Source organism: Ctenocephalides felis, unplaced genomic scaffold, assembly GCF_003426905.1.
Source record: "Ctenocephalides felis isolate EL2017-DRISC unplaced genomic scaffold, ASM342690v1 CF-g0.4_SCAFFOLD_00845, whole genome shotgun sequence".
NCBI lineage: Eukaryota > Metazoa > Arthropoda > Insecta > Siphonaptera > Pulicidae > Ctenocephalides > Ctenocephalides felis.
Window position 1 is genome coordinate 48,974,262 of NW_020536999.1, and position 23,934 is coordinate 48,998,195.

The 23,934-nt window shown below is 28.1% G+C and overlaps 1 protein-coding gene across 1 annotated transcript; it reads right to left on the bottom strand.

Moving 5' to 3' along the window:
- Positions 1-1,700: 1,700 nt before the first annotated feature.
- On the bottom strand, positions 1,701-22,329 carry LOC113384767 (dynein assembly factor 3, axonemal-like). Its single transcript, XM_026622528.1, has 2 exons — positions 21,010-22,329; positions 1,701-1,949 (listed from the first exon to the last, which is right to left on the bottom strand). The coding sequence occupies exons 1-2, from the start codon at positions 22,327-22,329 to the stop codon at positions 1,701-1,703; spliced, it is 1,569 nt and encodes a 522-aa protein (XP_026478313.1).
- Positions 22,330-23,934: the final 1,605 nt, after the last annotated feature.

The window sequence follows — 23,934 nt, forward strand, 5'->3', positions numbered from 1 at the left end:
ACTTTTTTAAAAAAATTGGTTAAAAAATAAGTACACATAATATGTTATTATACCCCTCCATCCCCCACGTGATATTTCGTGATTTTTTGTCAATTTCGTGATTTGCCACACCTGTTCTACAAAGAGTGCGTGAATTCTTTATTGCAGAGGTCAAAATGTTCATCTTACGGGTGACTACATCTACAACTTGCTTTGAAAATATTATTTACTATTGAAGTTATTTATTCATTTTATATTTTTGACAGACTTATTTTGAAATGGAGTTTCATCTCTACTTTTATATATGAATAATATGGTCATATATTGTTATACATATATGATATAATATCAAATTCAGAATCATACAAAAAACATACATCACATATACATATGTAAAAGTCTTTTTTGGTTAAACACGAAAAAGTAGTAAAAATGTAGGATAATATTAAATGAACTACATGTTACGATAATTTATATTTTTGTCACGATCAGTAGATATTATCCCATAAATTTATATATATTCCTTTATATACAGTTTACATTTACTTCAATGAAATCGCATATTTCAAATAAAAGGAAAAAGAAATAATCCAGCAAATGTGAGCTCATCAACGATAAGACAAGCTCTGAAAGTTAATATCCACAAATATTAGGTTGATTAAAAATTATTATTCATCATATAGTTCAAAAAAATGTTATATTGCATGATTTCTATATGTTTATATTTATATAGTATAATTTGATACTTCCAAATGTTAAATATTAGCTGGAAATCAATGTGCCAAAACTTTATAAAGTTTCTAAGTATGAGAATTGATTGATTGAAATATAAATATAGTTTGATATACAATAAAACTTATCCAATATTTACACTTTCGGATCAGTAAACACAAAGTTTCACAAATCACTTCGAATGTCAGTAAATTTCATGCTCTTATAAAAACTTGAAAACTTTTGAATTTATGACAAGAAAATGTAGGATAGATTTATTCATTTTATTACAAACATATTTAAACGATATTGATTTTGTTTCAAATATAAGAAGAATTTAAAACTCATTATTAATGGCATATAAACAAAATTATTCATTCTATATTATGAGAATTAATTATATAGCTGAATATTTAGTATTTTATTTGTATATTGATAATATAATTGAACACTAATAATGCTTATTATTATTATTATGAGATTTATTATTGTGAAAATTAAGTATAGATTAACTGAGTAATGAAGAATTGTATAATATACATTCTACATTATATATATTAATTGTTGATTAATAATTAACTAAAATGTTATCAGATTTCAGAAAAACGAATATTATAATAATAAATATTAATAGGAAAATTATATTCTGGAAAAAAAATTTATTAGATATTCAATTTTATATTTGCATGGAAACAATTAATATAAACATGACTATATACAGAACTTAATAACAAATAAATAATAGTGAATTAGTAATATTTGCTCAAGCATATGAAAAGAAGTTATTGAGAAAACAAAATGTAAATGCATCAATTTCAAAAGAAAAAATCTAATATTTAAATTTCACACTTGGATATAAACAATAAAAATAAACGTTTTTATGATGATTATTATAATTAAATTAATAATTAATATCGTTAATATGATTATTCTTATTATCATTATCATTCTTAGTTTCATCAATATATTATTTCTACATCCTATACATTTTATCATCATCATTCCTAACATCATGATTTGTGTATCATCAATTCCCTATCATCAACATTCTTAACATCAACATTCCTATCATCGTCATTCCCATTATCATCATTCGCGTCATCATCATTTCCGTTACCGTGATTTCCGTTACCGTGATTTCCGTCATGGTCATTTCCGTCATCGTCATTTCCGTCATCGTCATTCGCGTCATTATTATTGCTGTCATCATTACTCCTATTATCATTATTCCTCTTATTATCATTCCCATCGTCATCATTCTATCCACATTATGCTTATTATCCATATTCCTATAACCATTAATTCTATCATCATCATTTTTATCATCATTATCAACAGTACCATTTTTATAAGAATTCATTAAATAGAAACTGAATTACAAATAAAAATAGTATTGAGATATAATATATTTATATTTAGTTTTTCTTATTTATTAATATTATTTAATATTAATATTTATTAAGGAATAAATTTAAAATGAGAAAATATTTAAATGAATTTAAGGTAATGAGACAACTACGTAATGTAAAATTATAAAAAAGAACGAAACATTATGAAGAGTCTTAAGTATGTATGTAATTCAGATAAACATGTCTTCGATTAGAATGTTATATCACAGATAGATAGCTTTATATCGAAATGTCATCGTAAATATCACCTGTGAAATATGAGCGGATGTATCAGTCGCTTCGCAAAGCGTCGTCAATTCCTTTCAGATGATCCGAATCGCAGATAAAATCAATCTCCGAACGAAAAATACACCAGAATCAATCAAAGGGCAGCCAATATGCTGTCTACTAGGATAAAGGTTGAGGCTTTTCTGCATATATTATTTGAAATTTGATTCTATTGCCTTTCTCCAAAAAACTGATCTACATTTTCAAATTGCGAAGAGCAGGGTACAAAGGTTTTAGTAGAAAAGATTGATGGTAATAAAAGATATATTATAAAGACATATGATATATTATAAAAACGTTGCTGACTTAAGAAATAACTACCAAAAGATATTGAATTATTCTATTAAATTTTCCATATAATTTCTATATTGTCTTTTAAATAATCAGAATATTCAAGTTATTGTTTTTAAATTATTGCCTCACATTGTTATTTTTTATGCTGTTATAGTCGTCACATTGTATTCTTCTATTTTAACTTCATGATTTCATTTCAAATAGCATCCTAACAAAGATTTTATAAGAAATGGTATATGCTAACGATATATTAGGTATAATAACTTAATGCGGATTTCACCCTTAGATGGCTTCAATTGAATTTTTAGATTTACTGACAAAGTCCAAATGCAAAATTGTTATTAGTTAGTAGATAATTCAGAAGTCAATCCGTAAAAAGAAGTTTTTTTATTGATATCGTAGATTTTGTTTGGAGTTCATTGATGGAAAATGGAAAATTAAATTGTGTTTCTGCAAATGCAAAAATGCATCACAAAAAGTCATGAGCTATTTATGGTGATAAAGCCTTGAATAAACGTCAGTGTCCAAGATGATTGTCCAGATTTCGTTTAGATGATTTTTTACTCTGAGAAGAAAAATGGTCTGGTCATTCAGTTGAATTTGATGTCAAAAAATTGTCTACTTTTATCTTTACCAACCAACCACACCATTAATTCTGATATCTACATAGCACCACAATAACTACCAAAATTAAACAACGCACTTGAAGAAAAGCAGTTTGAATTCAAAAGACAAATCAAAGTAGTGATTTACACCATTATTGACATCATATAAATTTAAACAATCCGCAAAAATTATTGGAAATTGACTCTGTTGGCTGGGATGTTTTTCCACATACACCATATAGTCCTGACTTTGCACCATTTGATTACTTTTTGTTTCGAATTTTACAAAACTCTACGAATGGTAAACAATTGGAAGATTATGATGGTGTCAAATTGTACCTGATTCAGTTTTTCACCAATAAAACCATTGCTGCTTGAAAGTTACTAAAAGGTCATTGATTAAAATGGACAATGCATTATAGAATAAAGTAATCTAGCCCATGAAAAAAAAATCTTGGATTTTTTAACAAAAATTCGCACTTGCTTAGTTGCCAACCTGATATTTTTAGAGAGCATAGATTTTTTAGCAATATTATAAGCAATATCAATTAATAAATTATTTGTCAAAAGCTATAATATATGAATACTATAAGTTTACCAATTAACTTTAAAAAATAGTAATAAATTAATATTTATTTAGTACTGGCAGGCTCATTATCCATACAAAGAAAATTCATGGGTGAAATGGGTAATAAATTAATATATATTTAGTATGGGAATAAATTAATATTTATTTAGTACCTGCATTTTTCACACAAAGAAAATTTTTCGGTGAAATTTTCAATTTAAAGTCAATAATTTGTGACCTATTGCATAATTCTAATTCTTATAATATGGAACTTAACTACAATACTTAGAAATATTTAACAATAAATATAAATAAATAATTGATTCAATCTATACTATTTAATCATGAGAACAAAACACGTTTAATTACTAGTAGATATAGTCGTAAAATTATTGAAGAGAATTTCTACATTTAAGACCATAAAAAAGTATTTACGAGTAGTAAATATGTATGGCAATACCTTTTAAATTCAAATTCTGTCACTGACTTGATTTATATAAACGACTGTTTTATAATTATAGGTTGAACTTAAATGCATGGGAACTGTCCACATCCGCCAAGAGACAAATTAATATCACCGTGCCACCCATAAAGCTGATATAATTTAACTATTTTATTGAGACAAGTATAAATTAAGTAATACAGATCAGATATGGTCAAAGCTGGAAGGAAATTGATAATTGATACATGTAATTTAATTTATATGCAGATAGTAGATAGCGAGTAAATTACAGAAAGTCATTGGAATCTGAAGATTTTGATGGAGGTAGAGTCAGCTTTTCCATCTGTCGGCCCTTGTTAATAACAATTTTACAGATAATATATGAAATGTGTAAACATATTTGATAGTGCTTCAAGTTTATCATACTTCGTAATTAAGCAGTTTTATCTGTAGAATTTGAATAGCCTGGTATCTAAAAATTACATAAAAATTTTTTTCAGAAACTGGTAAGTTTGAAATCTAAAAATCGGATAAATTTTACTTCCAAAAATGACTAAATCTGAAATCTGAATACTGCAATTTTTTCAGAAATTGGTAATGAGAGAAGATCATTTGTGTAAAATGTATAGATATGCAAAGAATATATACCAAAATATACACTTTATTGAAGAAAATACGACTGAATTTGACAAAATATATACTGTTAACTAAACACCAGGATTTGTTCATTTAAGGAAGACACTGCAGTGCATATATCAAATTTTTTATTCCTAAACTCTTGGCACAACTGTCCTGAATATTAGTACAAAGTTTGATCGTCATCTGCTAATAATTTTGTTATTTGCATTAAACCAAATTATCGAACAAAGGTTTGTCCAAAATTTTTGTATTTTGAATATCAGATTCAATTCAATTTTGAACGTCAGATTACTGAATATTGTACATAAAGCCTATGGTAAGTGTCCTTCATCAAAAATCCTGACTTATGATTGGTCAAAGACATTGGCAGAAAGGTGAGAAGTCGTGGATGATTTTAACGTCCATCAACATTTTCAATGAATGCAAAAGTCACCTAAACCAAAAAACTGGTGCTGGAAACCCGCCATTCAGGAGCAAAGGAATTAATTTTAAGCGAATTAATTTTACCACCAAATTGGGCATTTGCTCTTCGACATGTTCCACTAGTGTTGAACTTTCTTTGCATAAGGCCCATATTGTAAATACTTTTTTTCACCAAAAACTCATGAAATATCATGAAACAACTGTCCATTCACCAGATCTATTCGTCTGTAAATGATTTTTTTTTTTCAAAAAATTTAAATTGCCAGTTGTCATACACCGCTTTGGGTCGGCAGATACCAATAAAGAAAAACTCGCCGAAGGAGCTGGAGGAGATCCTTTTAATGGCCTTTAAAAAGTGCTTTGATGATTGGATTTATTGTTGGCATGTGTTTATTACTTTGAATAAAAACCATTATAAAGGTGACCAAAATAAAAATATATGATTCAACAATTATTTTGTGTTTTATGAAACAATTCCCGATACTTAGTTGTCAGTTGGTATGAAACGCAGAAAATGAAGCATTGAAGTATTTTAATAAATAATAACTAATATGAATAATGTTACTTTAAACCACAAAGATTAAATTGGAAATTTTGTTGTTTGAAATTAATTTTATAATCTTATTTCTCGAATAGATATATACGTTGAATATTGACAAAGTTACGAAGTGGACCAATTATCAGTCCTATTTGATACTAGGATAAAATCAAGTGTGTTAATACTTTGCATTAAATTCATATTTTTTTAAAAAATAATTTCAGTTGATTTTCGCAAAGTCAGTGCATTAGATGAGTTTTATACAGTTTTTAGAGATACATATTTTTTAAAAAAATAATTTCAATTAATTTTCAATAAAGTCATTACATCAGGAGTTTTGTACTGTTTTTAATGCAAAATACTCGGTTGACATAACACATTTTATTTTGAAATAATAATTAGAGCGTCTTTATCTACGACTGAAACATGTCAATTATTATAATTTGCTTATAAGACATACGATATTATAATAATTCGTTTCATGAGAAATTGTGAAACAATTTAAGCAACAGATGCTTGATGTATTCAATTACTCTCCCGATTTATTATAATCTCTCTAACCAAGTGTGTAAGTTCTCCCTTAGCAACATGAGCTGGAAAAGTTATTTCTTCGAAGTTCCGCGATGAAATTTGTTAAAAGCTCTAAGTTAATAATAGCAAGCGTTTTCTCTAAGCTTTATGGATGAAAACTGAAACCTTTTAATCGGAAGCAATACATGGTAAAATTTAAGAAATTGTGGATCAAACTTGCACGCTGAAAATTTTATACAACTAAACTGATATTATAGTTATTAGGGTTTATACAAAAACCGACACCAGTTTTCGAATTTTAATTTTACTAAAAAAACGGTTTTAACCGGTTTTCGAATTTTATATAGAAAATAAATTTTTACTCAAATATTCTGCAATTTATCCGAAAATTTAGTGTTTTTAGAACAGTATTTGACTGAATTTATTTATTGTTCAATTTTATAGATAGTAAACAAAATGATTTTAATTTTAAAGAACTTAAAAATAATAGTTTATCTTGATTAAAAAACTTTGAAAATAATTAATCGTTATTCATGCATCATTTTCACATATAAGAATGAAAATATTTTTATGATAGTGAAAGGAAAGTTTTCGAATAAATAAAAGTAATACATTTTTAAATAAAAAACATTCATTAAATTAAAAAAAAAAATTAGATAAATGTTGATACATACTTATTAATATCAAATTTTAGTTTTAAAAACAATTAAGCTAAACTCGGGTTTTGTCTGTTTCGAGCAATTTTAATTAATTAATTTTAAACAACTAATTGTTTTTTTGTTTAATAAAATATTATTTCAAAAAACTGAGAACGACTATTGAGTTGCTACTTGGACGTGTGCTTTGTTTACTTACAAAATTTTCAGAACTGGAAAATATTCTCATACTTGAGACCAAGTTTTCTTCTTTAATTTGCTTCTAGGGTATAAAACTCTTTTTTTTTAAGTTAAGTAGAGCACGTTATTTCTTCAAGAAGAAGTCAAACTGATTTAAATTAATATAAACACTGATATAAAAATCTAAATTAATATATACAAAACCTTTCTGAGAACCATTGCAGACTGATAAGATATCAAATGCTATTAGACCAATATGATTTCAAGAATCAAAACGCTTTCATCTATCTTTTATATTTGGCTATATTTGTCATTTTCCATTTATACAGTGAAAACCGACTTTTTTCTACTGAAAACCAGTTTTCGAATTCCATAATTTTCGCCAAAAAATACGTTTTTTAAAACCGGTTTTTCAAACCGACAAACCCTAATAGTTATATTGTGTCCCATAGAAACGTCGTAAGGATCAAGGTTATAGCCAAGTATTCATTTTTCCCTCTGCTTTCAAATATTGTTGTTAAAAAATTCTTAGTTGGTGGTAAATCTTTTTGCTCTGGAACCTTTAAGCCCCGCTTTATCCTACTAGAAATTGTATTGAATCAAGTAAAACGGAATGAAAGCAAATGAATCTCTGCCATATATCCAATTATCATTATCTGATTAATAAATCTATCTAAATTCGCCAATAGTCCATATTCCGTCTGCTCATGTAACGAGTAACAGCGATAATGTAATCAACTAGGCCGGAACTGGCGCGGACGGCATTCGATTTATCGGCTTTTGCCTCAGTTCCAGGGAACCAGGCACTCGACAGGTAATCGACAGGTGTGTGTACTATGCATATGCACCTCTCGTTTGTCCTGTTTTAAACCCGTGTTCGAAACTCCGACATACGATCACCTACATCTGCCTGCGAGTAGTACGTATCAATTAAAGGTAACATCCAGAGTGTAGGTCGAACACTTTTGCGGTGGGTTAGGGAGGATCAATTGATATTGACAGCATCAGTCAACAGTTAATTGATGGATCATCTGTGGATCATCAGAAGTAGTTTGAAATTGTTATATGGTAATCATATTAACTAAGGTTGGCTCCTTCTCCTCCAATAATGTAATGGTAATGCTATGTTACGTATGTATTACAAATTAGTAGTAACGAGCTTTTAAAAAGCTATGTATTCGCTGTACACTGTACACTGTAAACAATAAGAAGTAGTAAATAAAGTTGAAAAATGCAATTTTACAAGATATAAATTGAATAAATAGTTATTCCAAATCTGCCGATGAATATTTTTGACTGAAAACGAGATCAATGTTATATTCAATGTTATCACTGTAAATAATATTTCTCTCCATGAAATTTATATTGTGTAAAATTCGTTTAAAATGAAAAATAAGACATTGCACCTATGAAAAGAACTATATAATTTTTTTTTGAAAAACAGCAAAAAAAAACATTTATACGATGATGAATTACCAGGAGCTTTACCGAACATAGTCAGATAGTTGTTTGTTTGATATGAATTTTTGATTGTGATATAATCGGTTTGGTTATCACAATATGCTCACAATTGCTCAAAGTCAAATTGGACCTTTGTGCACCGTCCTACACTATATTTATCAGTAAATTTTTATATTTCTTACAAGTTGGTATAATTAGTTCCAGATTATTAAAATTAGTTTCAATAATAGAAGCTAATAAATACTATTTTTCGTATTACTTGACAAATTGTAGACAAGTAATAGTAATAATATGAAAAATTACTTCCACTGATTATCTTTTTAAAAAGAAATAAAGATTTCCATAAGCTATTACGCAGATTTTCAAACTCCAGTACTATTTACCATTACTGGAGTTTTTACAAAAATAGTATATCAAAAATTATGTATTACGTATAAAAGTATAATGATAAAACAATTGTCCGAAAAAAACTACATTTCTATTTATTATATATTTTATAAACACTGATAATAAAGTAAGTAAATATTTATGGTTGTAAATTGTAAGTAGTTTGAAAAATGAGTTTAGATCGATATATTAATTTGAATTACAAGTTGCTTTAACAAATAGTAGATAGGCAATAGATTTCTACAAAATCCTATAATAAAAATAAATTTTTACAAATTGTAACTATTTTATGACAAAACGTAATACATACAACACCTCAATCAACATGCATCGAAATTTTACACCTTAATCAATAATTAAAATTAATAAAGCTTCGATGGAAAGCGTGATTTAATTGATAATTAACAAAAGATGATTAAAATAACTGCAATGATGAGTTGTGTGTGAATAATTATGAAATTAAATACGTTTTGTAATTAAATTTATGTATAAATTAAACATACCATGAGTATTGGTTTTACAATATTTAGTAAAAATTTATTAAAAACCCAATCAGTTTGGAAGGGCTATAGAAATTCCTTATAATTTATAAGGATTATCATAATTGTAATTTCTATTTAGTAACATGTAAATTCTTTTAACCCTGTTAGTGCCAAAATGTTTGAATTTTCTCAGTAGCAAATATTGACTTTTAATAAAATTTGACATCACATTCATGCAAACTACAACTATTATATTGAGTCTATATTTAATATGTGATTGAAATCCGGGAAGTTAAAAAAATTTTCTTCAAATCGCAACCACACCACTAGTTTTTGTAGAATTTTAACTTCCAGTAATCCTTAACTCACATTTATGATATTCTTGACCTATTTTATTTTCCAAAAAACATTTCCACAAAATGATGAAACGTACGCAATTGAATATAAACCACAAGCTCATGGGATAACCGATATATCCATTCACTTTTATTTGATTGTATCATGAAGAACTGATGACTTGTGGTAAAATAAATCTTCATGAACGATTCGATCATTTGATATTTATAATTTATGGGATGGAGTCAGTACATGTTGAATAACTTTCATAAAATATTTCATATTTGCACTAAAATAATTTGTAAAATACTAAAAAAATGTGTAACTTTTGTAGACTTAAAAACTACAAAATTATTTTGTAGATTTTTGTAGATTTAAAAACTATTTAAAAAGGTATATGTCGTAACAACGTATTTTTATCATTTTTTATTTTATAGAACTAAAAAAAATATAAAAATATAAATTACATAAGGTAAAGCGGGCAAAAAAGGTGCAATTTGACTTTGAGCAATTATATTGTAAAAACCTAACCAATTACATCACAACAAATAATATATATCAAACAAACAACTATCTGACTATGTTCAGTATAAAACTCTTAGCTAATTTATCTTTGTAAAAAATATGTTATTGTTTTTCAAATATTTGTCACCTGGTCCTTTCTACTCCACAGGCGGGATAAAATGAGACTGCCACGGAGCAAACCGGTAGGTACAATGTCATATTTTTAATTTTAAAGGGATTTTACAAAATAGGTACATAGTTCTGTCCTTACATAGTACATTGCTTAGGTACATTTTTACAGAGAAAACGCAGTACATAACCTTGATCTAGTATTTAGTCAGAAAGAATCATCAGTAGAGTTGTAATAACTATTTTTTAATTATCTCTTGTAAAATAGGTTTTTTAACTAAATTTACATTTTTATTTACTATTCTTTATTATTTATACTTTTGCCAGGGTTTAGTTAGTCCTTTTTACCCCATCCACGTGTAAGCCTTTATAAAGGTTTTATAAAAAAACTGTTGAATCTAACTTAAATTATCATTACATCTTATGAGATAATTTAATAAAGTGTACTTATAAAAATTCGGGTATCATTAACTAATCATTTTTTATAAAGACCACATGTATATAACCTTGATCTGGTATTTGGTCAGACATATTCCCCAGCAGAGTTGGAATAACTATTTATTTAATATATCTCTTGTAACATTGCTTCTCTTAATTTTTTAATTTATATTTACTATTTGACAATTTTTGCACTTTTGCCAGGGTAAAGGTCCAGTCGGTCCTTCTTACCCCATCCACGTGTAAGCTTTTATAAAGATTTTATTAAAAGCACTGTCGAATCTAATTTAAAATTAAAAATACATCTTATGAAACAAATAATTGAAGTGTAAAGTTATTCAGGTATCACGAACTAATCATTTTTCACAAAAACCACATGTATATAACTTTGATCTGGTATTTGGTCAGACATATTCCTCAGCAGAATTTGAATAATTATTTATTTAATTTATCCCTTGTAAAAATTTCTTTATTTAACTTAATTTTCTATTTTATTTACTATTTGTCATTGTTTACACTTTTGCCCTTCATTCAATAGTTATGAGACTTTTGAAATGATTTCAGTCGTCTAAAGATCTTTTGGCTCTTATTTAGAGTCAAATGATTCAGAACGAGTTGAAACATCGAGGAACTATAAAACTAGCAATTTATATTTTTTGATGAAAACATAAATTCCGACTTATGGAAGTTAATAATTTTTGAAAAAAGAAGATTTTTGTTCAGAAAATTAAGATCATGCATATATTCTTCATATATAAAGGACTATCACTAAATTTTGGTGTGATCAATTTTGGTAGTGGCAGGACTTTAAGGTAAACTGCTGGAACTTCCCGTAACGCAATTTTATATTTAAAAAAACTTTAAAAAAATTTAGCGCAATATGACATTTTTTGTCAACTTTTTTTTATATCCGAAACTACTATATCTTCCCTCCAAAAAAATTATTTCATTTTTCACTTTGTCAATATACCTGAAATGGTTTTTTACTCTATTTCAGAAAATTAAGATCATGCATATATTCTTCATATATAAAGAACTATGGCGTCTCCTGACACCTAGCGGTGAGAGTAACAACTAGAAACGCCAATACCAACTTCATAGACACGTTGCGTGTGAAGAACGTCGCAAACTGTCAAGTTGGCGACGGCGCATCGTGCAACACTTGCGTGGGCTCGAGGGATGCGAAAAATGCAATCTCACCCTCTTGTGCATCAACCCTTGTAAGAGTGAAAATTTAAACCTAACCTAAATACACTTTATATCAGTGAGATGCTTTATACTTGTTTTGTTATTATAAATTAAACTTATATACACGTTATTCAGTTTTTTTAATTATAAATATAAATTATATATAGACCCAACATCTATAGAACTATCACTAAATTTTGGTGTGATCAATTTTGGTAGTGGCAGTGCTTTAATGTGAACTGCTGAAACTTCCCGTAATGTAATTTTATATTTAAAAAACTTTGAAAATATTTAGCGCAATATGACATTTTTGTCAACTTTTTTTATATCCGAAACTACTATATTTGACCCCAAAAAAATTATTATACACCTGAAATGGTTTTTTACTCTATTTCTTCGAAATTGATGGAATTGTCTTTGCAAAACCTAATTAGTACATCTTTCCATATTCAAATCGGTTAATCCCTGCTCCCGGAATCGTAGACCGAAATTTGTATCCGAACTTACATACATACGACATGCATTTATTAACACACACTTCACAAACCTTCAAAACATAGAGATATGCAAAAATTTTCATGTTCGATTTTTTACGATTACTATAACTTACCCCACGGAAAGTTAATGATATTTGTTATTAATAATAATTAATCTTTTACACTAAACTAATAATTACAATTATCCATTCGATACATCCATTATCCAATCACTTCGGCCTTAGTATGTGATTGTAGAATATATTTTGCAGATCATTGCATAAGGAGAACTGCATTTCACAAGATACAAAGAACCGCCACGCCTTTTATTTATTATATTCATGAATTAACATTTCACATCTAGTGTGACGCTGTTATATAACTGCCAACTGAATATGTTTTATTTATATTACTTTTCGAGTTATGAAAGGCATATCGATAGTGATATTGAGATTGTTCTAGCGGCTTTAAAACAAAATTATATGTAATAATAATAATGTATCAGAATAGGCGGTTAATTTGATTTGAAAAGCGATTTGTATATGGGTACTTTACGCTTTCGTGCGCCTCGAGCGAATTCGCGCTGTTAATAAATTTAACTTAATAGTTAGTCTTAATGGGTTTTGTAATTTGATAGTTTAGTGACTATTAAAATTTTAAATGTATGCTAAGTACAAATTTTATATTAGTATCCGTGACACAAATTAGAAGTAGGGTAGACCGGAGCTTAAAGACCCGCGGGTAAAAAGGTCCACTACCGATATCTCAAAAACAAGTGAAGTTAACATTTTTTAAATAAATAAATAAATAATAAATAGGATGATTTTGCAAGATAATCTGAAAAGCATTTTCAGAAAACTTCAAAAAAAAATGTCCACGTTTCCATGAGAAACTGATTTTAAAAATTTGAAAACAGTTCGAAAATTATACTAGGAATCGTTCGTGCAATTAGAATTGGCAATTAGCTGAGCTGTATCTTCGTAATTAGTTGTTAATATTTTGATGATTTGGATGATTCTCTATCAATATTTTGCCGAAACTAGTTATGATGATGGAGATGATAATCTGGAGAAAGAAACATGCTATAATAACTTATGGGCCTACAACAAGTGGTTATATGATGCAAATTCAATAAAGTTTGACCATTTCAAAATTTTAAAATTCTTGCATGACAATTTCAAAAGTTGCTGAAAATCAATTTGTATTGATTATGTCGAATATTTACATTTACCGGAAAATTTGCACAACTAAATAAAATAAATTTTCATTGATAGACATATTTTCTACGTTTTGGAGATATGATACGTGCCCCTTTCAAAAGAAATTTAAATTAAATTTCAGTTTTTTAAACAATCTAGTTTAAACTGATTACTGATACAAAAAATAAACGTGATTTTTTAGAATTATTAAATAAATTTTCAATATTTTTGAATAATCCAATTACTGGTTTACTGGTACATTAAACAATAGCGATTTTTTTAAAATTATTATTTAAGACTTCTAAATTTTTACTGTTATATCTAAAAAAAATATTTCAAACTATTTCTATATATAACGTAAATCAATTAGGCACATAAATTTCGAATTCGATCCATCTAGTTTAGTAATTTATCGCACGTGTCTTAAATAATTCTCGAACCATAATAAACACTATTTATATTTTCCCAAAATAAATATTTGACTCATTTAAGTGAGTTCCAACAATAATAATATTAGCATTGAATTTGTAAACTGTCTTGCTATTTTCGTTTTAACATTAAATTTATTATTATAAGCAAACAAACGATTTATGTTAGAAAATATTTGAACTAGTTAGAATGGTGCCAAAAACCGCTCGACTGTTTTATAAGGTGTTAAATTAAGATAATATTAGCATAAGAAAATATTGGCAAGTAAAATGGCATTAAGTGTATAAATTTATTTATTTAAATTAAATGTTTATAATTTTTTTTATTCAGTTTATGTAATTTTATCTACAATTTATAAAAGAGTAAAATCAATTCTACAGAGGTTGACTTAGGAGGACAAATTTAATTAGCCAAATATATGTAAAATTTAGGTGAGAATATATATAAATATATATATATATATATATATATATATATTTCTTCTTACACATTTTCTGAATCTTGATAAATATATTCAACCATAATCCACAAAGTTATTACCTTCATATAAAAAAGTTAATGCAAACATTTATGAACTTTAAAATTGCTTGGATTACTTGTAAAGTTTTCTGAGATTACCTCAGAGTATTAAAACTTTAATGTAATTCTAAAATTAAGTGCTTCTGTTAATAAACATAAAATTATCTAAAATTATTCTGTTAAATGTTATAAAAAATTAAAAGTAATTGTATAGATTTAATTCACTTTAGGTAAATGCATTTACGTTTGAGGATTCCAAACAACGCGGACAATGCCAAAAATAGGATGTAGTCGAAAAATTAGATGATTCTAGAATTTTAATAAATTTTAATAATTATATATTTTTATATACAATGTAACACAGGAAATTAAGAAATAATGATTATTGTTATTCTCTACAAGGTATTAATAAATAGATACAATGTTTCTAATTTGATTTAAATATAATTATAATTTGCTGTAATAACTTGCTTGTGATTATGGAAAAACAAAGAAATGAGTTTTGTTTTATATTTCACCTATATCAATTTTAGAAGTATTTTTGAAGTAAAATTACTATATTATCATTCATATAAAATTATATAGCTAACAAATTATGTAAATTGTAGAGATTAATGATTTCTTAAAATAATATAATATATCAATTGCTAAGAATGTGTTCGTAATATTTTTTATGCTAAGGTATTTGATAAATTTTTATTGCTAGAATTTACCTAAAATTGGTGATATATTTTTAATATGATGCTGCAATGTCAAGAATGATGCATTTTTACTCAAAGGCCATTTGTGATCTTCATTTTAAGTGAAAACAGATACCACCACTTGATAACTTATGGAAGACTTATTAAATCTTGCTAAACCAGAAATGATTGATTTAGCTTCAAAGTTTATTTTAATATTAGAACTTTAGAGAAGCAATTTAAAATTGCCTAATAACTTAATAAACCCAAAAACAGTATTCAACCTGCTGATAATAAATATATAATAATATTGGTTTGAAAGCAAACTTGTTACAAAAAATGATAAATCAGGTACAAAATAAGAATTTATCAATTGGCTGCACAAAGCTCATAACTCTAAAAGATGTGATAAATATTGTGGTAGAATTGAATGATAGAAAATCTTGAATAATCTTTATATTTCATCAGAATAATAAAAAGTCATTCAAGATATCAGATTGTCCATGATATAGATAGATATCAGTTTCTAATAACGGATGATTATGTTTGATTTGATCAGTGAAATGAATAGAGTTAATAATCCCTCTTGGATCAAGCTTTTCTCCTCGACAACATCCAATATTATTTAATATATTTCTACGGCATTGTATGAAAAGGCTCTCGAGTATCATAAACAGTAGTAATCTGCTCCTACAATAGAACGGCATATCTGATAATGCGTCCTAAATCCGTGCTGTTGGCGACCTTGCATTGCTTTGGGGAAAATCGATGGGGATTATCTACAGAAATTGTCAAGGGCGAAGGGCGCGCCTAACTAGAACTGCCAACGAGGTCGATAGACAATATGCAACTAGAAGATTATAATTATCAAGGAAATTAATTAGTGGTGTATGGCGCAAGACGTTATACACTACCATATTTTGACCTATAAATTGTAATAATCATATCACTTAATAAATCCACTGAAAAACCATTATAGAGTGATAATATTACTATAGAAGCTTTTGTCTGAAATTTGAATCTATTTCTTTTTAAGATACTAACCAGTTGACTGTGACAAAGCCGGATTGGTAAGGATATAACTCCGCTTCTAAGAGACGACTTCGATCACAAGTTTTCTTTGGTGGCAAGTAAACTTTTCCACAGAGTTTTTGGAATCTCACTCGATTGTTGGTCGAGCAATTAAAAAATGTATGAATTAATGAAAAGCACGGTAATAATACATAAACACAGTTTAATTTCCAAATGTGCCAGTTAAATTTGAATAAAATCTCTTACAAGATTAAGCTGGCAAGTCAGATTAAGTTGGCATTTGCAATGACTATCGATATGCTCCAGGAACATTTATATGTGGCAAGCTTTGCAGTTGGTGAACCATCCATGTAACTTAACTGTTAGCGACTCTTTCACTTATATATTATAATTCCACATTCACAATCAGTTGAGAAATAAGTGTTTTTGTTTCAAATGTCTAATTGGAACCGATTCTGCCGCATATCAGAAAAATGTTGTGGCATGCCATGTTATGAATAATGATGAACTTTCCATACTAAATATTATGACAAAAGCCATATGGTTGGTGTGCAATCAGACGTATTTCTCAGATTGTCAGATAGAAAACCTAAACGAGAAACCGCGCAAATGTAAAAAAAAGATCTTAGATAACAGGGCCTTTCTGACTCAGCTTCATAACATGCGAGTGACGTTGCAGTTTATGTGTAAAACGCCTGAATGCACAGCAAATACATGACATTTTGACAGTACTCAGTATGATTAAATAGCATAATGTATGGAAGTTTAGCGTTACATGGCTTTGCCATAACATTTTTCTGTTATGCGGTAGAATCGGTCTTTAAAATTAAAGTATTTGAAGTAGAAGTTAAATAAGTTATAAGTTCTAAGACTAGTTTTGAGAAGACAAATATGACAAATTCTCGTATACAACTACAATCCGATTGATTCCAGACAATATGTAGCCAGAAAATTATAATTATCAAGGAAATTCATAATCTGTTTAGAATTAAAAATAATTAATTTAATTAATAAAAATTAAAATAAATTACCATATTTTGACCGATACATCAAAATGAACATATTATTTAATAAATCCACTACAAACCATTATAGAGTGATAATATTGCTATAGAAACTTGTGTCTGAAATTTGAATCAAATTTTTTTAGGATATTCACCTGTTGACTATGGAGAAGCCGGATTGGTTTATGGAAGCTATGACGACTTGAGTTTTTTTTTCTGAAGAAACTGTAATTTTAATGAAAACTAAAGAATTGTAGGAACTTCTTTGTTTCACAAATTGAACAAACTTGTTTTTTCTCGATTATATTACAAATTTATACATGAATCTTATTCATGTGAGGCTCACAATGAGAAAGTAATGAACTGTTGAGAGCAAGTCCCTCTAATTGAGAATCGTTTCTAACTAAGTAATATTGCATAATTTAATAATGGAATGATTTATTAATTTAGTGTAATATCGAGTAAAACTATATTTAGTGAAAAATTCAACTATAACTAAAATGACAATAATTTTTTTCTGAGACTGCCCGCCTTTAACAATGTCCATTACAAGTGGAATTTTGAGGTCATTGTCTATGACTCAATTGAGTATTGATATTGAAAAATTCTGAATGTAGATTTGTAAATTTCAGTAAGGAACTGAAATAAAATGAAAAAGTTTAAATTTGGCATGTGAAATAGTTGTTTTCAAATCCACAATTAATTCCATCTGCTAAACTCACATTTAATTCCATCTACTCACTCAACAACTGTAATATGGCCATTTTTCGAATATTTTAGTTTGCAAATAATAATTTATATTAATTATTTGAATCATTAATAAATCATTATAAATTATTTTCTGCAAAGAAAATTAGAATAATGGCAGAGTGTTATAATTGTTGAGTAAGTAGATGGAATTAAATGTGAGTTTAGTAGATGGAATTAAATGTAGATTTAATTTTCAAATTTTCAAAAAAAACATTCCAGAGTTATTTATTCAACATGATATGTTCATTAAGCATGTATTGCAAGATTATTCCATATATCATCACTTTATTAACTGAAGTACGATATTTCTATTAAATATTGTAAATATTTATTCCAACTTCAAATACGTCCAAAAATAGATTTTAGATTACTTTTTTCGAAAACCAACAAAGAAATTAGTCCATCTGAAGTACAAATACAATAGATCTCTTACAACACAAAACAATACTGAATGCAGAACAATGGAAAAGTGAAGAGTTTTCTGTTAATAAAAGGATCTGAAACAAGGCTTATACAGAACAAAACACGAGTTTTTTAAAACCTTGATAAAATCATTGTAAAAGATTTTTTAAAAAAATGTAAAACAATAATCTGTATGATATATACTCCGGAGAAATTAACAAATATAAAACCATTTTTTACGTGAACTTCTAATAATGTGCCAATTTTATGACAATTATTTACAAGAAAAATTACATATAATATAATAAAAAAATTAAGGCATCGTGCCTTAAGGCAAATTGCTGGAACTTCCCGTGCCAAAAATTATTATTTTTTTAAAAACGATTAACATTTTTGAAAAAATTTTACTTCGAAAAAATAAGATTTTTTAGAAATTTTAAATTGGACAAAAAATTACTTTTTTTTTGAAAAAAAAAATTTTTTAAAAAAAAAATCTGAACTTATTTTCAAAGCAATCGTACTGCTTTAACTGCATAGAGACAAAATATAAAGCGCGTAAGCGCCGCGTCGCTGTCTAACGGAAAAACAATGGTACGGAACCCATAGGAATGTAAACAAAACTTATACTTATTGTTAAAATCTCAATAAAATATCTGATAATTTGATATGCATATGTCTAATGTCTAATGATTATTGTTGACCGCCAAATGTTATTTTTTTTTAGTTTTTTTACTAGATCTCCGAAACCGCTAGACCTATCTTCATGAAAATTTGATCAAATCTTCATCTTGTTAATACAAGTAAAATGTTTTTTGAATTATTTAAATCGGACGCTCCGTTCTCTTAAAAACTGAGTTACGGTTTTTGGCCCTTTTTGCCCCATATCTTCGGAACGGCTAGAATGTTTTTTGAATTATTCAAATTGCTTCATCCGTGTTCCCGAAATCGTCGACGAAAATTTGTATCCGAACACACACACATGCACGCACACACACACACACACACACATACATCAATTTTCTCCAAGGTATGCCAACATATTCTGAAACCTCTGAAACGTGAAGATATATAAAAAATTTTATTTTCGATTTTTTTGCGATTACTTACCCTATGGAAAGTTAATTATAAATAAATCAATTTATCATCACGAGAACATTAACAATCGTCATTTCATTTCGAATCAAATTCCAAAAAAAAATAGTTGCCAAATTTACACAAAATTGAAAAACTAATAGTCACAGTCTAAACGCATTTGCAAATAATTCTGTGCGACATTTTCACTTATACTGTGCTCAGCTTGGCGGCATTTTCACATTTTTCAATATTTTTCACAAAATTGGAAAAGTGCTCCAGTACGCAAACAGTCTAAACGCACTTGGGTAAACATTTGTACCAGAGTGGCGTTTAGACTGTGTTTAGCTTGGGTGATTTTTTTAATTTTTAATCCAAAATTACAAAAAAATTTTTTTGAAAAAAAAATTAGAAACAACATTTTTTTTTTCCAAAATCAATTATTTTGTTGAAAAAAGCAGAAAGTTCTTTGAATCATTTAAATCGGACGCTTAGTTCTCTCAAAAACAGCCATTTTTTTTAAGTTTAGCTCTGTATCTCCGAAACCTCTGGGCCTACCTTTGCCAAAAACTAATCAGCACATCTCCCTATCAATAGGAATCGAATGTTTTTTAAACCATTCAAATCGGTTGATCCGTTCTCTCAAAAACTCGCTTCCTATTTTTTGCACTCTTTGCTCCATATCTCCGTAACGGCTGGACCTGCCTTTGCCAAAAACTAATCAGCACATCTCCCTATCAATAGGAATCGAATGTTTTTTAAACCATTCAAATCGGTTGATCCGTGCGCCCGAAAACGTGGACGAAAAAACGCGGACATACAAAACACACACACACACACACACACACACATCCATTTTTTCTGAGGTATGCCAAAATGTTCAGAAACCTTCAAAACGTCGAGAAATGTAAAAATTTTTGATTCCGATTTTTGGACGATTACTATAACTTACCCTACGGGAAGTTAATTATAATATTTTATTAAATTTGAAATATAAAGCTTAGTTTACAGATATGTCTACAAAATGACGTATGTCATTTACATTTCATACTACATGTGTATACATGTAAGTATGAAAAATATTAAAGTTAAGAAAAATATTAAGATGGTGGATCTTCATTATATAAATTAATTATTTTTACAAATGACTCAACTATCCAACTAAACAACTGAATAAAAACAATATAGTATAATGACTTAATCAGTTACTGGAAGTATTTATTGAACAATAAATTATACATAAACAACAATTCTACTAGCTATTTTACAAAGTTACTAACAAAATCTTTGATTGGATCAAATTCTTTACATGGAACAAGACTATTTGTTTCAGCAAATTCTTTGATTTCTGTCCCAAACGTTTTCATATTTTCCTTTGTAAATAAATAAGCAGCAGCTCTAGTTTCAAAAAATATTTCAGCACCATTTTTGCACAATTTCAAAACATCACTAGTTATATATCTGAACATTTGATGACCCACAAATAGAGCATCAAAAAATTCATGTTTATTCACATTATTAGGCATTTCTTTTAAAAGTTCTATTCCTGCAAAATATATTTTGTCCTTGTGATTAGTAAGTAAAGATTTCCAAGGAGAATGGTCGTAAGTTTTAGTAATACATCGGCCTTGTCTGGCATCGGGTAGAAGATATATAGCTGATCCACTGCAGTATTTGTCTTCTTCCAAAATTTTTTGGTGGACATATGGAGTACCTGTAGCAATTTCGTGGAAATATCGTGTTATATTACGCTCTATAATATCTGTAACTCTTTTAGCGTTGGCACGATTTGCTATTATCATCATATCCTTGTCTTCACAATCCAAACCGTAAGTTATGTAAGGACCAGTTACTATATCTCCAAGAAATCCACTGATGAGCATTCTGTCTCCATCTTGGATAATTCCTGCTGCCAAACTTAAATTGGCATCGAAATATTCACAATCTAAACGCGTAAAAGCGATTCCTGTGTCTCTGAAGTATTTATATTCCTGGGCACATATGCTTGTGATATCCGTATCAGATTTTATACGCATATTATAATCCCAATCAAAAACACCATTCCTATAATCATACCGAGTTTTTGTCATTCGTCTAACATTATTGTTCCAAATCTTAACAATGTCAAAATCTTTATTAGGGCTGCTCCAAAATTTGAACAAGGTATCCAAGTAGTCACGTTGTTTGTACTTCAATGAAGACAGATCAAACATGGGTATATCTTCTAGCATCTGCTTGCTATCTGATACCAAATTTCGTAAATGATACGATTTATTAGATATGTATTTTGTAGTTGCAGGTCTCATCAACGTGTTACCATAAAACTCCATAAACATCAAGGTTTTATTCTGCAGTCCAATGTCTTCCAGGGGTTCTAGCATTATTAAACTCATCACCATTTGTCTAGCAATCATTTCCATACAATTCTCAACGACGTAGAAGTTCACTTTTTTATTATCATGACGATATTTATGAGCCAATGTTTTTATTATATGCCGGCAATCAGTTTGTCCGACCAACATGACATTAATTTCATCCAAATCCTTACCGACACCGACGTCCAGAAAATCAATTGCTGGACTCACACCCCAATGAAACATTTTGTAATTGATTTAATTGAAGATTATAAAGAATTTGAAATTATAGTAAAATTAGTAGTTTAGTTAAATGTAATTACAAGACGTGTAGTAGGTACAACTGACTAAATTGCGTTTGTTTACCGTTCCGCGTTTTATTACTATAGCAACGATATTGATCTGTTTTCTGAGATACATTTATTTTTGCTGTTCGTTATAGCATTTTTAAATTTTTCTAGTCACAGTACAAATACAAAAAGATATTAAAATGACTTGTTTGTATACTATTTGCTTAAAATCTCCAAAACTAAAATACAATTTGTTTTGATGATAGATGAACAAGAAATAAATGAAAGTTCTCAAAATGTTATTTTATTTATTTAATAAAGTAAATAAGTAAATGTAATTTAAGCCAAGGATCGGCCGGGCCGTTTTCTTGTAATAAAGTTTTTTTAAAATAAAATTCGACGATTTTTATGATTATTTTTTTGACGGTAGATACCATAGTCTTCTAGAATCATACTAAAATATTACGGCCCTATGACAACTGGTTTAGCTTTAAAAAATCGTCTTTAAAAAATAGTTTGCAAAAATTAGTATGGTCTTTTTGGCATTTGTCAAAATTAGAACTTTCATCGACGTTTGCTCAAAAACGCCTGAACCGATACCAGATATTTAAATAGCATTTGATGTATCTCGATGAGGATTATCGTTTCTCAATTTTGTGCGACGATCGGCCGAGCCGTTTCTTTGTAATTTGGAAAAAAGTGTTAAACCTTTCGTCCACATTTAAGCTCATACTAACGAACCGATTTTAAAAAATCAAAAACTGTTCGAAAGATATTAGTTGGGAATGATACTGATTAGTTTTAGGGGAAAATCTACCGAGCCGTTTTCTTGTAATTAAATGTTGAAAAAAAATTTAGGCCGATTTTTATGGAACTTTTTTTGGCAATATACATCGTGGTCTTATAGAATTTACTGAATTATTACGGTCTTATGACAAGTAGTTTAATTTTAAAAATTCATCAAAGTTTGAGAAAATGAGTAGTTTTTTGACGTTTGTTAAAATTAAAATTAGACGATTTACTTTGTATAACGTCTTGAACATAGTAAACCATTAAAGTCCTACGGAAACTGGTTGAATTATAATTATTGATTAATTAAAATTATTGATTTTTGAAAATTTGCTTTTAGAAAATACTCCGAGTTAACGTGTACGTTCGTTCGTTTGCAATGATGTGTAATAAATCCACTTGGAATACTTATAATCACTCATAAATTAATTTATTATTTAAGTCGATTATTTACCCATATCGGGAAGTTCATGTAACTTGCCTCAAGGCTAAATACCAAACCAACTAGTTTTAAAATGTTTTTACTAGGAGTCGCTAGGAAACTCGTGTTACCTAGTTTCCTGTACGCATGACATAAAAAAGATTAAAATTCGAGTAGTTTGTTTAACTTTTTCATTATGTATTTTAAGTATTTTTATAAGAAGTCATTTCCACCTAGTTCGTTTTCCCTTAATTGACAAGAAAATCATCAAATATTGACTAAGCTGTTATGCTAGGCCTATATTGAGTGCACATCATCCGTTTTAACAAGCGGAAAAGCAAACACGATGAA